Raw genomic sequence first — 23,482 nt, 5'->3', positions numbered from 1 at the left:
GTAGTGCAATATTATTACCAAGAGGGTGCATGCAGGGCTTCACCCCCCCCCCCCATACAAAAACTTTACTTAGTTAATAGAATTATGCTCATATGAATAGGAACCAAGACAAAGTTTACAAGCTAAATGATTTATTTTATCTGAAGACAAATATTTGTTCTGCTTCTAACTGTGTTTATTTAGCGGTATTAAGTCAAAGTCCACACATTTTCAATTAAAAAAAAAAGATAATCTGAATTGGAAAGGGAACTTTACCTCTAAGGGAACGTGAGCAAAAAATAAACAAATAGGTTTATATGTTTCTGGTGAGCATGAGAAAGTTTTCCCCTCAGGGTCTCCTCCAAAATTGAGATGACGAACCTTGACACTCTTACGGTGTGATGAGAGTCAAGGCTAACTAAAGCAATTGTCGATTCCTGTCCGCTAAGTGCCCTCTCCACCAAATGGGTGCACTAATGCAACTCTGAGCTTTTAAAAATTTCTGCAATTCTTCAAAGTCCCAAAGAAAAGAAAGTAAGATGCACTCCAAAGTACTAACCAAACTCATTTTGCAGGAATTGTTCCACTTTTGTCATTTGGACCACAAAAAAACGGGAGCGTTTTTGTGTTCACCAGAAAGAGACGACTGGTTTGGCAGAACTCTAAAACCCATCTGATGCAGATCACATTTTCATCCGATTCTTTTTTTCCCCCTGTGTTTTGAGTCACCCAACTGCAGCAAAGAAGTGTGAGATGAAGAGCGCATATAATGATTTCACGCTTAAACAGTTTGCTTTACCTCAACCTCAGAAAAGAAAACATTCAGTTAAGTTCAAACTTGAATTCCATTTAATATTCTATACAAGCACATTTCCTGCCTGTTCCCCCGTTATGGTTAAGATTCAGGAAACTGCCTTATAGCACAAACAGACCAGACAAAAACCTATAGCAGTGGAAAGTTAAATATATTACCAGACAGGCTAGGAGTAAAAAGGCAGCATGTGATAATAAACAACTATAATCAGCTCTTCTTATTTTTCCTTTCATTCATTCCTAATTTACGACATTCTTTCCCCTCCTTACGTCAATAAATAATTTCTTTCCACATGGCCTCTTCTTCTTTGCCCATTCCTCACCAGTCGCATCAGCATCCATCACTCTTTCCATTTCTCTACATTTCATTCACTTTTTTCTGCTCGCTCCTCCTTTGCCATCCATTAATCTGCCCTCCCTCCTCCTGGAGCTTGTCCCCAGCTTTCCAGATTGATCTATATTTTTTATCCATTCTCCTGATTTCCTCCTTCGTCCTCTATACGTTTTGCACATCTTTACATCTCAATCCATCTTCGTAGCCCATTCTTCCCCGCCCACCCCCGCTTTCTTTCAGCTCGGGTATACAGATTGCCAGGCAAAGCATTTTTTGCAGCCAGCTGGCACAGAAACTCTTGCTACAGTTTTTGTTTTTTTTCTTCTTCTTCTTCTTCTGAACGGTAAATGGAAATCTCACACAGGAAACAATTGACGGAGTTCAGTTTTTACTGGATTCGGAGTGATCAAAACTCACTGGGTAAGCTCAACGCCAGCTGAGTAATGAAATTAGAAATGCAAGAGTTCCGATTAAGTTGCTAAAAAACATTAAGAGCAGAGCAGTGATGAGAAGACTTCGATACGTCAACACGCTGGCTGTAACAGCATAGATTTCAGCAATTATCACACCCATATATGTAATTTTTTTCCCTACTGTTTCTTAATTCCACCGAGGAGGGCATGTTTTTGGTGCCATTTTGCGTGTTTGCCTGTTAGCAATTACACAAAAACTATAATGTTATATTCAAAAAAAATGTAGTGGACGAGTGTAATAAGGTCAGAGGAAGAACCCATTAAAATCTGGGTTGGATAACTCAAAGCACCACCTGTTGGCAACGGGAAATTTTTTCGGTGTAATCGTCCAAAGACATCTACACGCTACATTTAAGTCATACTGCCATTTAGTGGTTACGGCAGGTAGGCCCGATGTAACAAAAGTCATTTGATTTACACCAAAATCACACTGTGTACTTTCACAAAATGTATAGCTAACATATAGAAGCTGTGTGCTCTCTAGCATCACCTAGTGGAGTAGTCTGTTCCTCGGTGCAAAGTCCTGATCAGGTTTCACCACCCTCTTGCTCTACAGTCACACACTTTGACATGTGCGCAGGTGCGAGGGATTCTCATTGCTGGTTGTGCCCTCTGGTCTTGCTCTTGAGCTCAGATTTACGTGACACCATACTTCATTTTGTGGGTTTTTTTTTCCTTAAACAAATGAGGAACTTTGATTATTTCATGTGTCCTCCATGGTTAAAGTGTTTCCACTGCAGTAAGGAGAAGATCAGAGCTCTTGTAGTACCATCCATTTACATATTCAACCTGAAGGCCTGATTTCCTGCCATGTTCATAGCGTGGAAAATACAATGAAGTGCCATTCTGTGTCTGGTTCTATCTCTCTGTCTCTAAGTTTGTTGCTTTGAGCAAAAAAGAAAAAGAGAGATGACAGAATGAGAAAAGAGAAGACACAAAAGACAGTCTCTCCCTCTCGGTCTTGTCACCACGTCGCTTTCATCCCAACTTTGCGACCTGGAGGCAAAGTGCTGCTGCCCAGGTGGAACAGGCACTGCGCTCACCTGCCTGTTAAAATTTACCTCCTCTCCAATTCAACCACACACACACCAGCAGATCTTCAGCAGCTGTTAGGTTTGCCTTTTGAATTTAACACACACACACACACACACACACACACACACACACACACACACACACACACCTTTATTCCCAGTCACCTTGGGTATTAGGTTAAATAATTGAAGAGAATGAAAACAGTGCAGCAGTACACACACAATTACTGAAATCGCACCACTAGCAAGTACTGTTTGTTCATTTCAATTTAAAAAAGAAATAGAAAAGAAACACACCAAGCGTTGCACGCAAACAAATACACACATTCACATGAAAACAGGAATGTGTTCGGGCACGTGCATGCATTTATGATCAGGAGCATGCACGGAAGTACAAATGCGCAATCATGCAGACAAAGATGCGCCTTCAGCGACACAGACACTTGCATACAAAAAGCTCAATTGTCTTGACACACACAGACACACAGACACACACACACACACACACACATAAGGTTACTAACAAACAACCAACACTTTCTCCCTCCCTGCTAATAAGTACATACATTAACTCAATTATCCAAAGTCAAAAGTCAAAGAAAACCATACCACCGAATGGTGTCTCAGCATACCAAATGAGTGTGTTAGTATGTTTAGTATATCTGGCAATACAGTCCATGCAACACAGACACAACATCAAATTAACCTACGGTGCAAAACATCCTGGCTGCATTTATTCTATGTCTGCTTTGTATGATGATTTTTTTTTTTTTTTACATTTATTTGAAAGGAGATGGTAAAAACCATTTCCAAAGAGTGAATGCCCTTTCTGCAGTTGAGCGATCAGCATCACATCATCAGCATACGTGGATAAATAACATCAGCATCATTTATCTTGTGTCATTTGTGTACAAAGAGGCGGGCAGCGGTGATACGATTGTTCCTGCACCTGTGTTCAACACAGTCTCATCTGATACAATACAGTCAACAATGACTCTTTACAGGAGGGCAGAATGATGCGTCCATTAACCCTTGAGAGAACCACAAGTCACGACAGAAGACTATGGGAAACACTGAAGCAACCGTACAAACCCTGTATTCAAACATACAAGGTCTATCTTCTCCTGTCTTTCATACACATTCACAAACACACACATGCTGGTTGTGATGTCACACAGCTCTCCTGGAGTACAGTAGATGATAGAATGCATCCAGCAGCCCTAGAAACAGAGGGACAGTGAAGTTATTGTTCCGCTGGAATGATTCAGTGCAGAGAGAAGCGAGAACGACAGAGAAGAGAGGGCATACTGTTCAAAAAGTTGCTTCTCAGCTCAATGTGCATGGCATAATAAGCCTTGAAATCCTTTTATTTAAATTTTTGAAAGCAAATAACTGCAGCAGTGTCTGTCGTTGTAATTCTTTAACTCTTCTAAACCGGATGACCACTGACCACCTTTTGATGTAAACAAATAATAGAGAAAATGTATTTAAGTATGAATGAATGCAAACTTAATCAAGAGAAATGTAGAAGGGAAGAGCTACAGCTTTCCTTTAGCATTCCAGACATTCCTTCACCTCCTCCTTTTTTTTTCTGCGCTTCGCTTTCTTGCCACGTGAATTGTTGTTCTGACCCGCAATGATCAAAGAAGTGGAACGAATTGGTCGAACAAATTCACCTACACTCACTTGCACCCAACAGAAAGCAGTATGCTAAAAGGGATAGGAGACCAAGAACACAGTATTGGGCTGAATAGAGTGGACTACTGTACTATGATCAATACATTTGGTCGGCCTGGGGTATGCCCGTTCTATCGATTTAAGTTCTGTGGTGGAGCTGCTCCACAGGCCCAGATGGAGCGCAAGTATGGGGGGGGGGTGTTCAGTGAAAGAAGGGGAGTCTGAAAGTGGGAGTGAAATGGTGACGCTGATAAAAAGAGACAAGTGAGAGAGACATGGAGAGTGTGATGAAAATGAGAAGGCTAGGTAGCAGAAAAATACCGAATGTCGGGGGCGAAACGAGAGAAAGCAAGAGATAGAGGATCATCACCGAAAGCTCAGTGGAGAAGTAGCACAAAAGAGCTTCCCATCTGACTTCAGACCTGGAGACTTGCTCGACAGAACTTTTTTCCCCCACTTCTCTGCAGACAGTAGCGATGTAAAACTTGAGGGAAAACCACAATCTCACTCAGCTGTGAGCAAAAAGTCTCACCAACTTAGGAAACTCTTGTCTTTCATAGATGAAAAAACATCACACAAAGCCTCCAATGACCTAAATAACCAGCTAATCAGCACAACTTTACTGAGGCAAATGACCTGGCAGGATCCTTCCAAGACTTTTAGGGTCTTTCAGCACATCGTTTGCATTAAGGGCCCTCAAGTCTAAGTCTCACTGCTCTCCTCAGTGTCGTTTCTAGTTGGCAACTGCAGTAGTTTTTGGTTTTATCAATTAAATAGAGGGCACACTCTTAGGAACTAAAGAGTAAGATACTTGCCTAAAAGATTGGTGGAAACCAAATCAGAGCTTCAAGGAGAGTCAGTACTGATCAGCAGTCGGCCAAGTTCCCTTTGGTTTCTTTACAGCTGTTTAATGTAGCTTCAACATTGTATTTTTATAATTCTGAATTTCTTGATCTTCAAAATAAAGACACATACACCTCACACAGATATTGACCCAAACATTTCCAAAGACAAAGACTAAGTGGCAAGTAAGGACTACGCTGATTACTGATAAAACATTTCAAATAATCTTGTGATTGTTAATCTATGAAATGTGACTATTGCAAAATGAAAAACACATCCCAAACTTAAACATGTTTGGCCAATGAATGAATATGTTGGCCTTCCTAAAAAAAACATATTGCATAAGTTTTTAAAAATATACAGTGTAAATTGCCATTTATACTATTTTCTTGTTAGTGAGGTAAAAATGCTCAGAGACAGTCAAAGAGAGTCACTTCTGCATGAGTGAAATAAGACAAAAAAAGAAATGAAGAGTCACAAGAGACAGTGGTACACAGACAAAATGCGTTTTAACAACACAGGATATTTGCGTTTAGCCTGTTATCTATCAAGTACTTTCAGTTTTAGCCCAAAAAGGGAAAAGTTCAGGCAATGAAAGTCAAAAATTGTAAAAATTCCTCAGCATGAACAGCAATATTTAGGGACATTTTTAGCTGATAAATAACTTCAGGTAAAAATATGTCAGTTGTGGTAGTAGCTGTTGAAGTTCTTGGTGATTGAAAAGTTTACAAAACAAAGTTTTTATGACATTTAATCAGACATATTTTCAGACCTAACACGAACCCACATGAGGCGAGAGTGTTATTGCAGTTTTGAATCTGTGGTGACACACTGTGTGGTTATGAGAGGAAAGTAGGAGAAGAAAAAGCAATAAACATGGAGGCAGGCAAAAGAAAGGTGAAGTTAATGAAGCGGGAGGTGAGGAGGAGGAGGAAGTGCGGAGGAAAGAAGGAAGGAGAGGAAGAGGGAAGGAAGGAAGGATGGAATGAAGAATAGATGGGTGGAGATGAGATGTACATTCCTCAGGAGGGGCATGACCTAGCACGCCTGTGTGTGCGCGCATGTATCTCACACACACACACACACACACACACACACACACACACACACACACACACACACACACACACACACACACACACACACACACACCCTCATCTTACTGGGAGTTAACTTAATTTGATTTCAAACACAAAGAGGATAGTTAAAAAAAAGAGGGAAGAAGGAAGGTAGGAGGGAGTTAGGAAAGTGAGCGCTGACTCACCATGTGGTGACAGAAATAGAAGAGAGGGAGGCTGAGTAAGAAGAGAGAAATGAAAGAGAAAAGGACAGAGAAAAAGCAGCAGAAACTGGGGAGGGGGAGAAAAAGACTGAAGAGAAGAGAAGTGACGGGATAATGAGATTAGGAAATGAAAAAGATGCCCGGGGTTAAACGGATTTAACGTGACTAGAGGAAAGAAAGGGAATGAAAGTGAAAGACGCTAAGTAAAAGAGATGATGCCACATATTCTCAGAATAAGAGAGATGAGAAATTTTCTTACACGTCTTAACATGTGTATCCCTCACAAATCAGCTCGAGTGTACACACCCAATAAAGGGGTGTGTGAGAAAGAGTGACAGCGGGATCCTTCGAGCTAATGACATGATTGATTGATCAGCTTATCGTCAGTTCCTCCTTTGAGGATGCACAAAGGCATGCACACACTGCACAGGTTCACACACACACACACACACACACACACACACACACACACACAGAGTTCAACATCTGGTGATGTACTTTTAGAACCCGCCGCATTCTGTACGGAGTACGTTTGTCTTGACATCAAGAGCAACAAATACGCACTCAAGGAGATACCAGGACAGGCTATCACAGGCAAAAATCTATACGCGGAAGAAAAAAAAAGTTTCGTAATTAAGAGATAAAGGCGGCAACTTCTTCTGACATTTTTTACGATGTCAGCGTGTGAACTTTCGATGAAAGCGGGAGAGCGTGCGCACTCAAGTACATGAGTCACTGTGAAGCAGCGAGGGTGTACGTGTGCATGAAATCTCTTGTATAATATTGCAGCCCCCCTGCCAGACTAGCCGCGTCTCTGCCTCATCCAGATGGCTTCGGAGCCAACAGACAGCTGAGATACAACCCCCCCCCCCCCCCCAACCATGCAGGCAGAGCGTTTCATCTGTTTACCAGTCTTCGAGGCCTGCATTACAGCAGCGAGACAAATCTACCACAACAGTCCATAAAATTATGATTCACTTGGGTGCTGGTACAAAACAGGGTTGATTCACTACATCCAAATTAGCAAGTGAGGATCAAATTTTTAACCATCCCAAGCAAAATATTACAGGTCTTGGCAGTAATTCCATTTCCTCAAAGACAAACCGACTTAGCCCTGGTCAGGACATCATACTGCTCTTTATTGTTTTGGAGACATGTAGTTGATGGTTTTTTTTGCCTACCTGTGTTTCCTCCTGCACCACTCTGTACTGTTCCTTCCACACGGTCATCTTTGTGGCTTCGTCCTTCCTCAGCGCTCTCTCTTTCTTCAATTCTGGACTCCAAAAAGTCTTGATAGAGTTCATAGAAGAACTCAGCTTGGACTCTTTTGCCTCCAGCTACAAGAAACCAACAAGGAGAACCCGTAGTTTGGTGTTTATATTGAAAAGGAGCTCTGTGTCGTTTGATTGTCTTGTTTGTTTGGCGTTGCCTAAATTCCAACCCCCTATGTGAGTGTTAAAATAAATCAACACCTCGCTGAAAGAGGTTCAATAACACCTATAAAGATTATCATCCTCAAGAATGGAGGATTTATTTTCTAGCTGTTGTATTTTACTCTAAATCTGTCAGTGGTTTTTAATGTTATTGCTTAACATTGTTCAATATTTAAGTGTTTCTTCATATAAGAACTATTTCTCCTAGATTCAGTACCTCCCAGAGGAGCTCATGAGTTAAAAGTTTAAAAATAACAAGCCATTGCAACATTTTTAAAATGTAACTGATTTATTGATTTGTGTCTGTCTGAGAATTACAAGTGTGTAAGTGGACTTACTTCTCTGCGAAGAAGTTCATTCTCTCGCAACACTTCTCTCAGCTGCGTCTGTAAATCGGACATGGCGCCTTCCCTCACCTGGAATGCACGCACACACACACACACACACACAGGATTTTAATCTATTGACTGGATTTTATCAGTCAGGTGACAAACAGCAGCCTCAAACACAGCATACAATAGCAGAATAGGTTTAATTGTATTTTTTTCTTCACAACAAATCAACATTGCTAAGATTCCACGTATTGGTAAAAACATCTCCATGATAACTGCAGCAGACTACAGGTGTGTTATATAATCCAAATGAACCTGGAAGAGTTTGTTCAAAGTTGAATTAGAAGTGACAGAGAGAGGGGAAGGAGAGATATATCTTGAGAAGGTGAGCTCGCAGGTTATGACTAATGTTGCAGAGGCAGTAGGAGACCAAAGACCTTTTTGTCTATTTAAACACACTGCATGAGTCCTCACACAGCTCTTATTTTATTTAGTTGAAGGGCTTTTAACGCAGGGAATATTAACCCTTGAAGTTCAGTATACACAAGGAGCATTTGCCTGCACGGAACAGGAGGAAAACCCATCCGACTTTAACTTGATTTTTTTGTCTTTTTTTTTTTTCAAACCTTTTTTTTCGCATAAATCAACAGGCTTTTCCGTTCAAAAATTAATTCCATCCACATATTATTAATCACCTTTGTTTTCCTTTGGAAAGTTCATCTGAGTTTCAATATTGCCTGATTGAGTTGTATTCCTCACAATTATTTATAGCTTTTTCTCGGCAGAAACTTCAAGTAAATGTCTAACTATTCTTTTATGCCATTTTCTTCCAAGTTAGTAAATGACTTTCCTTTTCACAGTATACAACGGCATTAATATGTTTTCCTCAACTTTACTGTGCCAAACATTTAGGCCATGCAGGTTTGAAGACAAGACACAGATAATTGGCCCAAAAGTAAAGAAACTGACTACATTTTATGTGATGCAAGTGCAGTACAGTTGGCTTATGAGAAACTAACTTCAGGGTCATGACAAAAAAAAACAAAAATCCAAATCTCACCTGTCTCATGGAGTGGGGCACAGTGGCAGCCTGTGAGGGCTGGCTTTGCATGTCTCCCCCAAAAGCTATGGCGTCACTGGGCATCACCCCACCGCCGCCTCCTCCAGTGTTTATATTAGGACTGCTCCCCATGAAGGCAGCTCGTACTCCGTAGGGAACTCTGGCCCCGGCCCTGCCCAAGGTCATGGTGCTTTTTGGTAGGGATGGGTTCAGCCCACTACCCAAGCTTCCTAGTCCAACAGGGTCTTCAGCTGTGTCAGTAAAATACATCGGACCTCCCGTAGCATAGGCAGCGTTAAGTGACTGAATATTCTCCATGGATAGGGTTTTCCCAGAACCTGTGAGTCCACCGGTTGAGCTGCTGCTACCGTTTCTTCGGTGTCCCAAACGTGGGGAGCGTGGGAGTCGCGGAGAACGGCCAGGGCTTCCAGACACTGACCCGTTACCATTGGATCCAACTGCATCCAGTTTGGACACGGAACGGGAGCTACCATACATGATGTTCGAATTTTATAACTGAAGATTTTCGTGCAGAGATCGAGTAAGAGCCTGGGATGATCAAACAGTCCAGAGAGTCTGCTAGTGTCCTGAGAAATATACTCGTGAAAAAGTGCGCGGTCCTAAAGAAAACATTTGTTAGGGCTCGGTGCACTTACAACATGCTTATAATTACACATGGAGGTCTGTAGAGGCAATACACGGAGAAATAATGTCCAAAAAATAATGCGCAGCTTCTACTGCAGTTGTTCTTGACTTGAAATATCCGGATGCAGGGTTGACATCACTGTGATAAAGGCCTTTCCTACACCCTTGCTGTAATCCATGTGCTTTGTTAGGGGGCAGTGATCGATGGGGTTTGGATGGAGGCAGCTAGTTAAGGCCTACGATGATTGGATCACCTAGGGAGAAGGAGACAGAGAATTGTCAGTTGAAAACATGGATTATTTTAATGACGCTGACAAACTAGGGAGGATTCAGAGTGCAAGAAGAACTTTTTCTTCCCCCCTGCAAACAGTGATGAACAGGCACTCCATAACCCCACTCCCACGCCAGTCCCTGAAGGGGACTTTCTGTAAACGCTTGGTAGAACTATGAATTAAATTCACTTTATATGTCTTCAGGCTGGGACTCTCATTAAACGCATCCACTTTGGAAAAGACCAGCCCATAAGGAGACTAGTTCAATCGGTCTGATATTCCATGGTGTGTTTCTGACCACATTTGAGAGGGATCTGGTTGGCGCACAAGAGGGAATACATTGGTGTGTCAGGAAAAAAAGTCATTTCCTGTTTTCATTAGTTGGAGTTGTGATTAATCTGACCCAAAAAGGAACAGGTTCTACCTCAACCATCTGCTTTATGAAAATCTGATTCAGAGTTTTTGCATAATCAGACAAGTAAACACACACTAATATCAGCACATGCAATAAACTAAATGTAATGTGAGTCTGATGTGAGTCTACTGAGATCAATATCAGTATCACTGAGAGGTCGTACTGATGCTTCTTCCATAGTGCTGACGTTTTCAGAGTAACAAGAGAAAGGAAATAATGGGCAGATGATTCATAACTTCCAATGTATTAAACACAGATATTCCATAAACACAATTGTGATAGTAATAGTGTAACCCCGCCTCTCTCAACTCTATAATAAAATGAGTGTTGTGTTTGAATGGCTCTCTGGCAGAAATCACTCACAACCGATTGACCTGTACCCACATAAAATACAAAAAGAGTATCTAACATGTTGTATGAGGAGATGATTTGTCCACTGACTATTAATACTGCTTTGTCTCGCTGCCTTGTTCCTCAGATCACCTCCAGTCAAACCTCCCATCACCACATCGCAGCTACAGCCTTAAAAAAAAAACCAACAACCTGCAGAAGACTCGCTAATAAACAGTTTAAAAGCTGGATAATCAATATCAACCAAAAATAGAATAATCCACATGTCTTATTTTTCCGAAGTCAATAACATCATGTTGCTTCTTATGTTTTACATATCAAATGTGGAAATAAAACGTGAAATTAAAATAAATATAGAAATAGACACCGCATCTCTCCTATTCCTCTTAATTAAAAGTCACACTGGATAGAAGCAACGCGCGGATGCTAAAAATGTCAAGATGATTCATGAATGACAAAAACACACCATAAAATAGCTGTTATTTTAGAGTGTATTTATAATGTTTCAGTGCATGTGTGTTAGGAGAAATCCCACATATGAAATTGATCTACTTATCAAGGTCTTTGAAATTAACACAGCTGGAAACATCATGACGGATTCCATTTACATGATCCACTTGACTCTACAGGTCCTTCTGTGTTCCAAGCCTTTTACATGATTCTATTCTATCCTGTTACCTTCCCATCTTGTATGTTTTAATTTTTGCTTTTATCTTTGGTTTCTATGTAATATCTTGTTATCCTATGTGTTTCTATGGGTGGCATTTCCTTTTTTAGCATTTTCAAGAACATTAAGTTTGCGTTTATTGTATGGAATGCGCTATCTATGAATAAATATGACTTCATCAGTACTTAGAAGATACTTTAAGCTATGTGTTGTGCTCCCTGAGCTGCTCGCCATCTTGTTGAGTGAGCAACTCCTGTAGCCCTCGAGTCAGTTTAAATCATCCTTCTAAAAAAGGCTATTTACACTGTTAAATGTTTGGGTATCCAGCGGTTGAACACACGATCCCACGGCAACACATACATTGCCTATGCTATTACTTTAGTGATCCAAATTTAACCTCTTCATCCATATTCAGGACATAAAATGATCAACATTTTTTCAAATTTTTCTTTTCTACAACATATGATCATTTTTAAAGTGGTGGTGGCTGGAGCACAGGCACTCACTGGCCTCTCCCAACAGCAGAATTCAAATTAACACTTCAACTGCTGTTGTTTTTGTTTTGTTTTGTTTTATAGTTACAGTCCTACTTTTTCTTTTGAAACTAATATTGCCTTTTTAATGTTTTTTTTCTGCACCCTTCAACCCCTGACCTGTGTCTTGTACCCCCCTAGCCCACTTTGCTCTCTATATATATTTTCTCCATTAAACTACTGCATGTATAGTGAATGATTTAGTTCCTGTAGTTACAAGCTGGTATTTCTAACATTGATGCAGTACCTTAAAAGAAATGTTCATTTGATACCATTGTTCTACAGGTAAAATTGTAGAGAAATACTATCATTTTTTGAAAAAGTTTTCATCAGGCCTTAATAAAAATCTTTCATTTCAATACCCAATTCTAACCACAATGCCTGATGTGTGGCGTTAGCAACTGTTGTGCTTTTTTTCTGTTGCATCACGTGCATTTGGGCTGGTTTGTTTGCTTTGCCTAGTCATTGCTTTACACTCCTTGTGCTCTTTGTCCGCCAAAACTGCAAACGGAGGCTCTGACATATTTAATGAGTTAACACTGGATTGAATGAGTCAAGCACAGCATGAGGAAGGTGGAGCTGCCAGAGACAAAAGAGGAAGGAAGTAGGGCTGGTTCTGGAGGTGTCTAAACTACTGTTTCATTTTGCCATGTTTGAGTGTCAAATAGAAAGCATTCATTTGTTCTAATATGCAGGGTGGATTTAAAGCAGTATTTGATTGTGTAACAGATTTGATTTAGAGTAGTTTGTCATTAAAACCTTCAACATGCAGCCTCTACAATAATTAAGTAGTTAGTTAAGGTCTGGCTAACTACTCTGGTTGACCCCTTATAATCTTCCCATGCTCTGCATCCCAAACTGGAGTTTTAACAGCTCTGTAGTGGTTTGACTTTCCAACAGATCTCTGGCCAGTAAGATGATACAGACAGCCAGAGAGTAACAACCACACACTCTTGAATAGAAACAGGGACCATCTGCTCTGACTGCCCTCAGGCCATAAACACACACCTGGATAGAAACGGGCCAGGACCCTGCTTCTATAGCACGCCGCCATACACACACTCACACACACACTCACTCTTTCAAACATGCACACACATGCGCATTCATGAACAGTGTACAGAGCAACACATGCAGTCAAAAAGACACGTGGAAACAGACATGAAATTAACACACATGAACACACATGCAAATCAGCTCAGTGGCCGCGTTTCTAGCTGATATACAGAGATTGTGTGTGTGTGTGTGTGTGCGTGTGTGTGTTTGTGTGTGTGTGTTTGTGTGTGTGTGTTCGGGTCTTTGCTTCTCCTCCCCTTGGACCTGCTGACCTGTAGATAATTTATATGTCCCAATTTCCATAACCATGACACACATGTGCACTACTTTTATTTGTACTGGCTTCGGATGTCATATATGCTGCATTATTTTATCTTTATTAATTCCCATCACATGAATAAACAGTGTTCCCACAGGTTATACATGTATTTATGGTAGTATAACACATTGAGAGCCACAAATACCTGCAAACTGAGAAAAGCTATAACACAGCACGCCTATCTGACAAACTTCAAACTGAATTTTGAACTGAAGAAACAATACATACAAAAATATCAATACACACACATCCTTGTATTTAAATCTTTGTGAGGACTCTCATTGACGCAATACAGTCCCTAGTTCCTAACCATCTCAACTGACTGCCTGACCCTAACCTTGACCCTTACCCTAAACAGAACCTGATTCTAACCTCAACCCTAAAACCAAGTCTTGACCTTCAAACGGCCCTTTGAAGATGTGAGGACCAGCTAAAATGTCCTCGCTTTCCAAAAATGTCCTCACGCTGTTGGTTAAATACATATTCTAGTCCTCAATATGTATTAAGTACAAGAACACACACACACACACACACACAAACACACACACCTATGACGCAGTAAGCATCATGAGATCAAGCATATGACTGTCCCAGACCCATCTGCTACGGGCTGAGCCTCTCTCTAAGCCCTCCACAAATATGTGGACAAGAAATTGTAGTGCTGTCATCTGAAACATCTGTTAAACACAGGAAGATTTAGTCTCATAACTGTTAATTCTTGACCTTGACAAAAATTAATTGGAAAAATGTCAAAACGTAACTATCACACCAGCTGCAATTCATTTAATAAAGTCTTCAGAACCACCAGATACACAACAACTTTTCCAATCCTAACAGTATATAAAAAGACAGGCGGTACATCTTAACTGCCTGGCAACAGCTGATTGACTACAGACGACTGAAAAACTGTGCATCACTGAGTTACATGAACTGTCGCTCCAACAGAAGCCGACTGAACGCCCTAAAATTTAAAGAAAACACTCTCAAGGAACAAGACTTTGCAATGTTAAATAAATATGGAGCCGAAAGCTAACTAGCAGCTGTTTTTTTATAGATGCAACCATTTGCACTGAAAAAAGTTGGAAAGCGAGAAAGCAAAGGTCTTGGAGGAGTAGAGAAGGGGAGAATTGACTTTATGGTCTACACAGAGGTTGGAGATGAATAAATCAAACACCTTTTGGTAACACTAGGCTATGTAGACTAACGCTACAAGCAACAGATTTGGTGCTAATGGCATAAAATCTTCCTCTTGCTCTGTTTTCATTGGATATTGACAGTATGCAGACACAGTTGGACTGTTCATGAGTACCCAACTGTGAAAAAACATCAACATGTTTGATATACTCTGATTCGGGATGATGAGTCCGCTCTACTCGCACACTTTCCCATGCAGCGCTCACATGAAAAAGCACCCACCCAGAGAGATGCTAGCTTTAGGATTTTTTTAGGATTGCTGAGCATAAAGCCAGATTGAGGAGAGATGTGGATTATACTGTATGATGTGCTTAAGAGCTTGTTAGCATACATTATTGGATTTGCATTGCATTATTGTTTTATTTTTTGGAGATGGTGGCCACGGGGTGCCATTAGCTTCAAGCTAAATATACATTCTGAAGTCACAAAGAAGTAAAAAAACAAAACAAAACAAAACCAACATTTTCAGGACACCAATTTGTGAGTTCCTGAGAGGAAAAATACTCTTTCGGGTGAAGTATTGCTTTAATTTGATTCCTTGAGTCAAAACGAACCATTTTTGGAAAAACCAATTCACACACACGCACACACCCAAATGCACACGCACGCACACATCCAGATTTTCCTTCTTCACCTCCCTCTGTTCCTAACAGGCATGGTGTTTGTCTCATCTTCTCTCATCATACAGACACAGACACAGACACACACACACACACACACACACACGCACGCACAGTTGTCGTAGTCTTCATAAAATCCTAGAATATCACACTGGGCTACCAAGAAAATCTCCAAGGTTGAATACAAAGTACTTACAGTAGCTGTGTATGTCTGCTAAGTGCTGGCAGCCTGGCCCACCAGAGAGCAACTTCACTTCCTGTCACTGTCCAACACCAGTACAATTCAAAATGTAAATACAGAGGCAACCACGGAGCATCTGATGGATTCAAGCCCATATTAGTGAGTCTTTAAAGGGACGAACATGTGAGATGCTTCCACCTGTCTTCTTGTCATGTACCTAAATGCTCTTCTCCCTCCCTGATGCTTTCACTTCCTCTGAGTGCCCCCCCTTTCACTCCGCCAGCATTCCTGAAGGTGTTCAGCATGTTCTATTTATGTGACAACCATGCATCTGTCTGTCAGACCGCACAATATGACACACACACACACACACACACACACACACACACACACACACACACACACACACACACACACACTCAACCTATACTTAGCCAGCTGGTGTTTCAGCTCTGGAGCCCAATGTGACAAGGTTAGTCTATCGCCTGGGGATCAGAGCTCCTAAAAAACACATTATACTCATCTTGAATATTATCATTCTCCATTACTTTCTCATCCTGGCAGGCTGGCTGTGATGCGATGGGTCTGGAAAGGACTCGCTGGTGCTGTCTGGGGTTGCACAGCTCACTGACCGTCATCTCGACAGCCCCGCCGCTGAAGGCGAGAGCTGAACTTATTCAACTCGGTCAGAAGAGGAGCCGTTGTTTGCCAGATTTTGCTTTTCTTTTTTTTTCATTTTAGCAAGCAAAGATATGTGTGATCAGCCTTCTCTCAGCAGAATTACTCATGCAGGTCATGGTTTCTGGTCATTCTGCATAATTTCTCACTCGTTCGTGATGCACTTTTGTCTTTTTAGGACTCGTTTGACACTGCTTTGACACGTGCAATCTGGTTTGGAGACACATTATTTGTGGTGTGGTTTATTTCTGCAAGATACTGTCTCCATGCCAAATCATACTGACAGCTGTTTCAACTAATCTATGTATTTTTTTAAAACTCAACTGAAACACCAGATTGCATTTGTTTGGACATCTCAAAAATTAACTGACAGATCTTGATGAAAGCCGGAGGAAAGCTGGGTAATATTTGAAGGAACAAGCGATTAACTTCTGGAGGTGATTTGGATCAAATTGTAGATCCTGGATCCTGGAGACAGCTCTGGGCATTGGCAGGATGAAGCTTTCATCTTCAGTATTTTCTGGTCTTGTCATGGATGAATTTTGATTAAATTCCTTGATTCTATCTGACTTTGATCATAAATATTTTGGATATAATGGTCAATATCATAGGCAGCACAGTGGTGCAGTGGTCAGCACTGTCGCCTCACAGCAAGAAGGTTCCAGGTTCCAGTCCCGGCTCCAGCACGGGATCTTTCTGTGTGGAGTCTGCATGTTCTCCCTGTTCCTGTGTGGGTTCTCTCTGGTACTCCAGCTTCCTCCCACAGTCCAAAGACATCAAGAGGGGACGAGGCTGATTGATACTCTAAATAGAATGGTTGTCTGTCTATATGTGTTGACACTGCGATGGATTGGCGACCTGTCCAGGGTGAACCCACCTCACACACGAAAGCTGCTGGGTGAAGCCTAGTTTATGCTTCTGTGTCGCGGCGACGCCGTACCTACACCGTACCTACACCGTACCTACACCGTACCTACGCCGTCTACGCAGACCCTATGGCGTAGCCTGACGTGCAACTCCAAAAAATCCTGATTACATGTCACATCGACGCATTGTGACGTGAACGTCAAGGACTGTGATTGGTCCGCTCAGAGGAGGTCGCCGAATGCATGAGGAGGTGGAGGAACCTCTGCGACAAATATGTGCGTCTTCGGAAGAAAATGGCAACAAGAAGTCATGTTTGTCATGTTCAAAGTTTACAGTTTGATTCATGAAAGCAAACGGTCATTCAAAGAAAAGCACTGGACTTTCTGTTGTAAATAGTTTTGTTTTGGAATTCGACAAGAGCCCCCGAAACCATACAAAGACACAGCTACACACCCCTAGCGGCTTGGCGGTGAATTGCAGAGCAACACGTTCCTTCGACGCAGAACTTCGAATGCTCAATGACGGCGTAGGGTCTACACCGTCGCCGCAACACAGAAGCATAAACCAAGCTTTAGGCTCCAGCCCCCCCACCCCCAACCCAGGATAAGCGGAAGAAAATGGATGGAAATGGATGGGTCAATTTCATTAAAAATTTAGCATAATTTGGAATTTGCTGAGGCTATGTATTTTATTTATAGGGACCAGTTTCCTGGAGATGATGTGGCTTGTGTTCTGGATCAGTGAAAGACCTCATTTTGGAAAGAATACTGGTTAATGTTCATTCATCTGCCAATTCCATTCATGAATAAAACACCTGAAAACAGCTAAATAGTTATCAGACCTGCTGCTGAATTAGTTCTCCTTCAATCAGCTAATTCAATAAACAATTAAATGCAACTGCTCTATTCTACATTCACATGGAGTCCTTGTTTTGTGTTGAAAATGTTTTCCTCCATTGCAAAAGTGAAGGTCAAGTTTAAAAATGAAATCAACTAAACCAACACAAAGGGTAGTGGAATAACCAAACTTGCGATGGGAATTTTCGATTTACTCAACCAGCCAATAATGCTCGGGTAAAAATAATAGCATTGTATGAGCGTGAGTAATGTATTAGGGTTGGAGATGTCTGGGGGAGATACAGGTTTTAACTCATCAAAGTGGCTGTGCAACTTGTAACTTCACTCTGTGCCACTGGTGCTATCAGTGATAAGACGTATATAACATGGCTCACACACCGGAGAGCACAACACTGATAAGAGGCCGATAGCATCGGCTCCAGTCTATTGCGTGGCTCAGGAAATTAAGTCAAGATGATGCTGGGCAGAGAGGACAAGACAAGCATACAATCAGGAGTTCACACACACACACACACACACACACACACACACACACACACACACACACACACACACACAGATAAGAGATGCACACACGCGGATAAAAGATGCACACACACAACTGCATGTACAGTATACATAATGCTGCCAGTGTCAAAACTACTGATGAACAGACTGCAAAATCCTAAACTGATATGGATATGAATGTTAAAATAATAATCTGTCTGATAGCTGATGGGTTTGCTTCATTTGTCATTCACCCTTGGGAGTTTTTTTTTGTTTTTTTTTTTAATATAATCAAACGACAGTATTGGTCGGTAATCAGTATCGGCAGGTACTGGTCATTTTTGAAAAAAAACATTGGGTTATCAGTCCAGTGGCTGATGTTTATATCGGCTTGGTTTTGCTGAGGCCTCTTCATCTTTACTCATCATCTGTTGTTTCTGATGAGCAAACGATATGATTAATATATATTATTAATATATATTATTTAAAAGGTGTGTCCTAATGTTTGGGAAATAATTAAAAACAACTGTTTACATCCACAATTTCATGTGTTTTCAGTATGTAAATATCGGACATCGGCAAAAACAACCCAATACTGTGCATTTGTTTTTGTTGATATTCAACCCCCTGATAATTCCACAGAAATGAAATTCATTCCTACACGTTTTTGAAATACCCTTTAATATGACCTAAAAACAAACAATAAAGAGATAAACATCCACCACTGCCATCTATGGGCGCTATCCTCTTTGCTGATGTTTGTCGCAAAGGCAAATATTGGCCCGTACTGACACACCGAGTGTATATTGGTGCATTCTTGTGCCAGTGGTTGCTGCCTAAATAGTAGGATATTGGATTTTTTGCTATTATGTTGCTATTATCTGTATAAAAACAACTTTATATGAATGTTTAATGAAAACACATGAAAACCTCACTGAAAAGCCCATGACACTTAAATTTATTGTAGGTTCTTTATCAGTGAGGGTGAAGAAAGAAGAAGAGGCGGGAGCAAAACTGGGTTGCTTTGAATACAAGTCATCCGATCAATACTGACATATTTTAACATCAAACTAATATCTGCCCGTAACGGAATAATCCTGCATCCATACATACAGAAAAGAGGTTCTGGCTCAGTAAATAGAAACTGTAGATGAAGGTAAACTAATTCTGGGGGAGTTAATTTCCCCCAGGCTCACAGCAATGATCATACTGGTGCAGCCAGTGAGTGAGGCTAAAGGTGAACTGTTTTATCTCCCTCAAATCAGCAACCTCAATCGAAATAAACCCCACCTCCGGCAAAATGATGAAAAGCCTTGATAAACAACAAACAAAGTACTGGTGACGATTGATCTCTCGATAAAGGTACGTTATGAAACAAGTTACTGTCTATTTCAGCTCCTCGTGTGGCTCCTAAATCTTGAGCCTCAGGCCAAAGTTGAGGCTTGAGCCAGAGGAGGCTCTCAAGACATGTTCATTAAGTCTGGGTCACACTATGTTTAAAAAGACCCCAGCAGTATTACAGGAGTATAAAGTTTAACCATTCCAAAAATGCAAACTGTGGTGTGTGCAGTTCCTGGACATTTAAAAATGTTCAGACCAGTGTTTACTGTAATCTGTGGAAGGAAGCTGGCTTGGTGTTCCTGTAGGGAGGGGCGGCGCAAAAGAAATGGAGCTGAGGAAATCACAACCCTCTCCTCCACCCCTTCGAGTGTCGCAAAACACACACACAGCAGCACACTTCACCTCACCTAACGTCAGATCCAGATCTTACTGGAGTCGATTTGGTTTGCAAAGTTATTGTTATCAGCACATAGGAGAAAGGAGGGAGTGTTGCCTTATGTGTTGTGGAGCTGCTGACAGTCCTGTGCAGATACGGCCGCATTAAATGCATTATGTTAGAGAGAAAGGGTTTGAAAAAGTACGAAAAAAAATACTTCAGGGATCCTCTCAGGAAATATCAACCCCAATATGTCTGCGTGGGAAGACATAAAAGTTAAAACTGACGACAATGAGGGATGCCACAGGGGATACCGTTACAATTACCTGGTGCTGTAAAAGAATATTAAAAGAACATGATGGCAATTATATAGCTTTAAGCTACTACCGGGCTGTCAACAGCACCTCATCTGCCTCCTGCAACAACAGATTGGTAATCGCATTTAGACTCTCTCTCTCTCTCTCTCTCTCTCTGTCTCTCTCTCTCACACACACACACACACACACACACACACACACACACACACACACACACACACAAAAGACATTATTAGCCCGTTATTCCGGGGAAAGCCTCAGGCTAATGGTTTCTCTAACCAAACGGGGGAAGCCTGCAAGACTACAAACTGTCTCGTAATGACCAAACACGTAGTACTGCGCCCCTCCGATGGAGATTTAACGGAGGTCGCTCAGCTGACCTGCTCTAACTCAAAGTAGCCATCAAATTTTAATAGCTGATGTTCCCTGCTACTGCTGCTGCTGCTGCTAACACACACACACACACACACACACACACACACACACACACACACACACACACACACACACACACGTGAGCTTGTTCAATACACACACCTCATAGCCTTTTAAATAATACACACCGCTAAGTTGTACTCACTGCGGCTGTGGTCTCTTCGGTAGTGGAAAAATAAAAAGGCCGGTTACATGTACTCTTCTGCCGCTGTCACGCTTCTAGTGACGCCTGGTAGCCTTCGCAGACGGACAAACGTTCTCCTTCGCTCGGCGTCCCCGTCTGTCTCTGCCTACCAGCCCGTCTATCTGCTCCGTCTATCTTTCTTTTCCGTTTCTGCTCCAGCTCTCTTCCACTGGTGGCTTCCCCACGGCTCGGGCGCTCCCGTGACGTCACGACGGCGGAGGGCGCGTACCCATCACGTACCCTCCCTCCCTCCGAGGCGCGTGCTAGTTAGCATACATAGGGCTATCTGTTTGATAATGAGGGAGTTGCATGATTTATCGGTGTTTATTTTAATCAGAGGAAGGATTTGGCTCCGTCATTCAATTAAAATAAGATTCCTGGACTTTTAAACTCAGATTGAATTGACCGAAGAGCTGCAAATAAACAATGCAGGGTAAAAGTCTTGCACTGATTTTTTTGTTAGTCATCATTAAGGAAAACAGGCTTTTTCCCCCTTTGCATGTTTTTTTCTTATCATTTGGATGAGTAAACATTATGACTAATTATTTTTAATAGACACCAACTTTGTTTTAATGTACTCTTCCAAAAGTTTGAGGTATCACTTAATTGAAAAGGTGAAAGAACCATTAAAAATGCCAACAGATTTTTAGAAAGGGTTGCCCTTGGACACCTTTACCATCACTTAACACAAAAAAGTCTGATCCAGCATCACTGATGTGACCCTCAAAAATATCAAATTAATTTGAATAATTATATTTTTGAAAAAAGGTGTTTGTGTCATTGCTACTGTCAATTTAAAGTGCCCCCCCCCCGCCAAAAAAAAAACCCTCTTCAATCACACAGTAATTTTTTTACAAAATTGCTAATCACGTATTTCGAACAAATTAACTTGATTTCAAAAACTTGGGAAAAGTTTACATTACTTGTAAATTGTTGGGACTGAGAAATTTTTTTAAAAATTAAAAAAAAAAACAGTTTGAAGATCTCTTAACTTGATCATATGGTGTTATACTTTGCTTTTGGTGAGATGGGGTGGATGAATCTGGGGCTCTAGATCAGTAATACTAAGATGAGTGAATCTTTGATGATTGGTATTCATGAAAGATTTGTTGTTTGATTTCCTGATTAACTGTTAGCATCCATCTTCTTTGACACTAGGGCTCATTACAGTGAAATGTTTGTACATGTGGTTGTCTCACCGTATCTGATCATACGGCATGTTAACGCATCCCTGTCAATCTGTGTTTGACAACTGACTGACCTACATGCAGAAGGACGACACTAAGCGGTCATAGATGGCCTGCATGGTCTTTCTTTCAGTGTCCTTCCATCAGACAATTGCATTTCATCCCAAAGAAACCTTTCCAGATAAATAGTGACCCCCCCCCCCCACACACACACACACACACACACACTCACACGCGCGCGCACACACAGTGACACGCTGTCCCAGTTCCCTGGGCGCCAGTCGGTCAGACAGCTGAAGTATAAATAGTCAGCTGGCTGAAGTTCCCCTTGAGAGAAACACAGAAAAAGTTGCACTGACGATTCTCTTCCGTCATGTTTCTGCTTCGCGCTTAGTTGAACGATTATTGCACATTTTACAGTTGCAAAGAAATATGACAGTTTCGGCAGTCCTCTTACATGCAGAAGGGTAACGAGTTTCCAAACAAGTAAGATTCCATGTCAGAATCATTTCATATGATACGAGCGTGTTTGATTGTTGTAACCTGCTGAAACGAAACAAACAGAAAACAGTGATCGGAGAGATTTATTTTAAGAAATGCCACGCTGTTAAGTAGCATGACTCGATGGAGGTCAGTATAGGTCATTTATCGGGATTCAAAACCATTTAAAAAGTAAACTTGCATCTAGAAGTAATGAGTTGTGTAGTAAGTGGCTTTATGTGAAGTGGTTAAAACCTAAAATAATATTCTGAGTACAACCTCTTCATTTAACTGTTGTTTTTTTAGGTAACTTGAATAAAAACATAAAGTAAGAAAAAAAAAAAGATTCTCTTCAAGCTTAACATGAGGAAAGTAGATATTCAGTAATATTAAAAGATCATTTTCTTTTTCTGTTTATTGTTCAATCGATCCAAAACACTGATGAAACTGAGTAGAGTTCCCATGATGCCTTCTGTCATTTCTCTTTCGCTTCCTCTGAGACAGGCCAGGATATTGGTAAGACAATAGCGCCCCTCTTGGTCCGATACTGGTATTGCTGTATGATTCTAAATGGGGCTAAAAATGAAATGTACTTTCTCACGAATTTGTTCTTTTATGGGTTGTTGGGTTTTTTTTTTTCTTTTCTTTTATTCTATTTATTTAGCCCTCAATTTAGGCTTACAGACAGGAAGCGAAGCCTGATGATTCACCTGGTTTCCTTTTTGCACCTCTTGTAGCTGGTTTCCAAAGACTCAAATGTT

The 23,482-nt window shown here is 41.1% G+C and overlaps 1 protein-coding gene across 12 annotated transcripts in view; it reads right to left on the bottom strand.

Annotated features, from left to right (window-relative positions):
- LOC147262866 (ELKS/Rab6-interacting/CAST family member 1-like) overlaps positions 1-21,249 on the bottom strand; it is a 120,287-nt gene extending 99,038 nt beyond the window's left edge. For 11 of the 12 annotated variants that reach the window (XM_086202148.1, XM_086202136.1, XM_086202139.1 and 8 more), the window contains exons 1-4: positions 21,016-21,249; positions 9,261-10,159; positions 8,207-8,284; positions 7,617-7,772 (exon numbers count right to left, since the gene is read on the bottom strand). In XM_086202148.1, coding sequence (XP_086058274.1) covers positions 7,617-7,772; positions 8,207-8,284; positions 9,261-9,758 — 732 coding nt within the window. In that variant the 5' untranslated portion in view covers positions 9,759-10,159; positions 21,016-21,249. Of the gene's footprint in view, positions 1-7,616; positions 7,773-8,206; positions 8,285-9,260; positions 10,160-20,998 lie in introns of all 12 variants that reach the window. The other variant, XM_086202137.1, reaches the window with a different exon arrangement.
- Positions 21,250-23,482: the final 2,233 nt, after the last annotated feature.

The sequence above is a fragment of the Aulostomus chinensis genome, chromosome 4 (genome assembly GCF_037954235.1).
Source record: "Aulostomus chinensis isolate RoL2024-O1b breed Wild chromosome 4, RoL_Achi_v1.0, whole genome shotgun sequence".
Classification (NCBI taxonomy): Eukaryota; Metazoa; Chordata; class Actinopteri; order Syngnathiformes; family Aulostomidae; genus Aulostomus; species Aulostomus chinensis.
The sequence above is the reverse complement of the archived record's forward strand: the minus strand, read 5'-3'. Positions and strand labels throughout refer to the sequence as shown.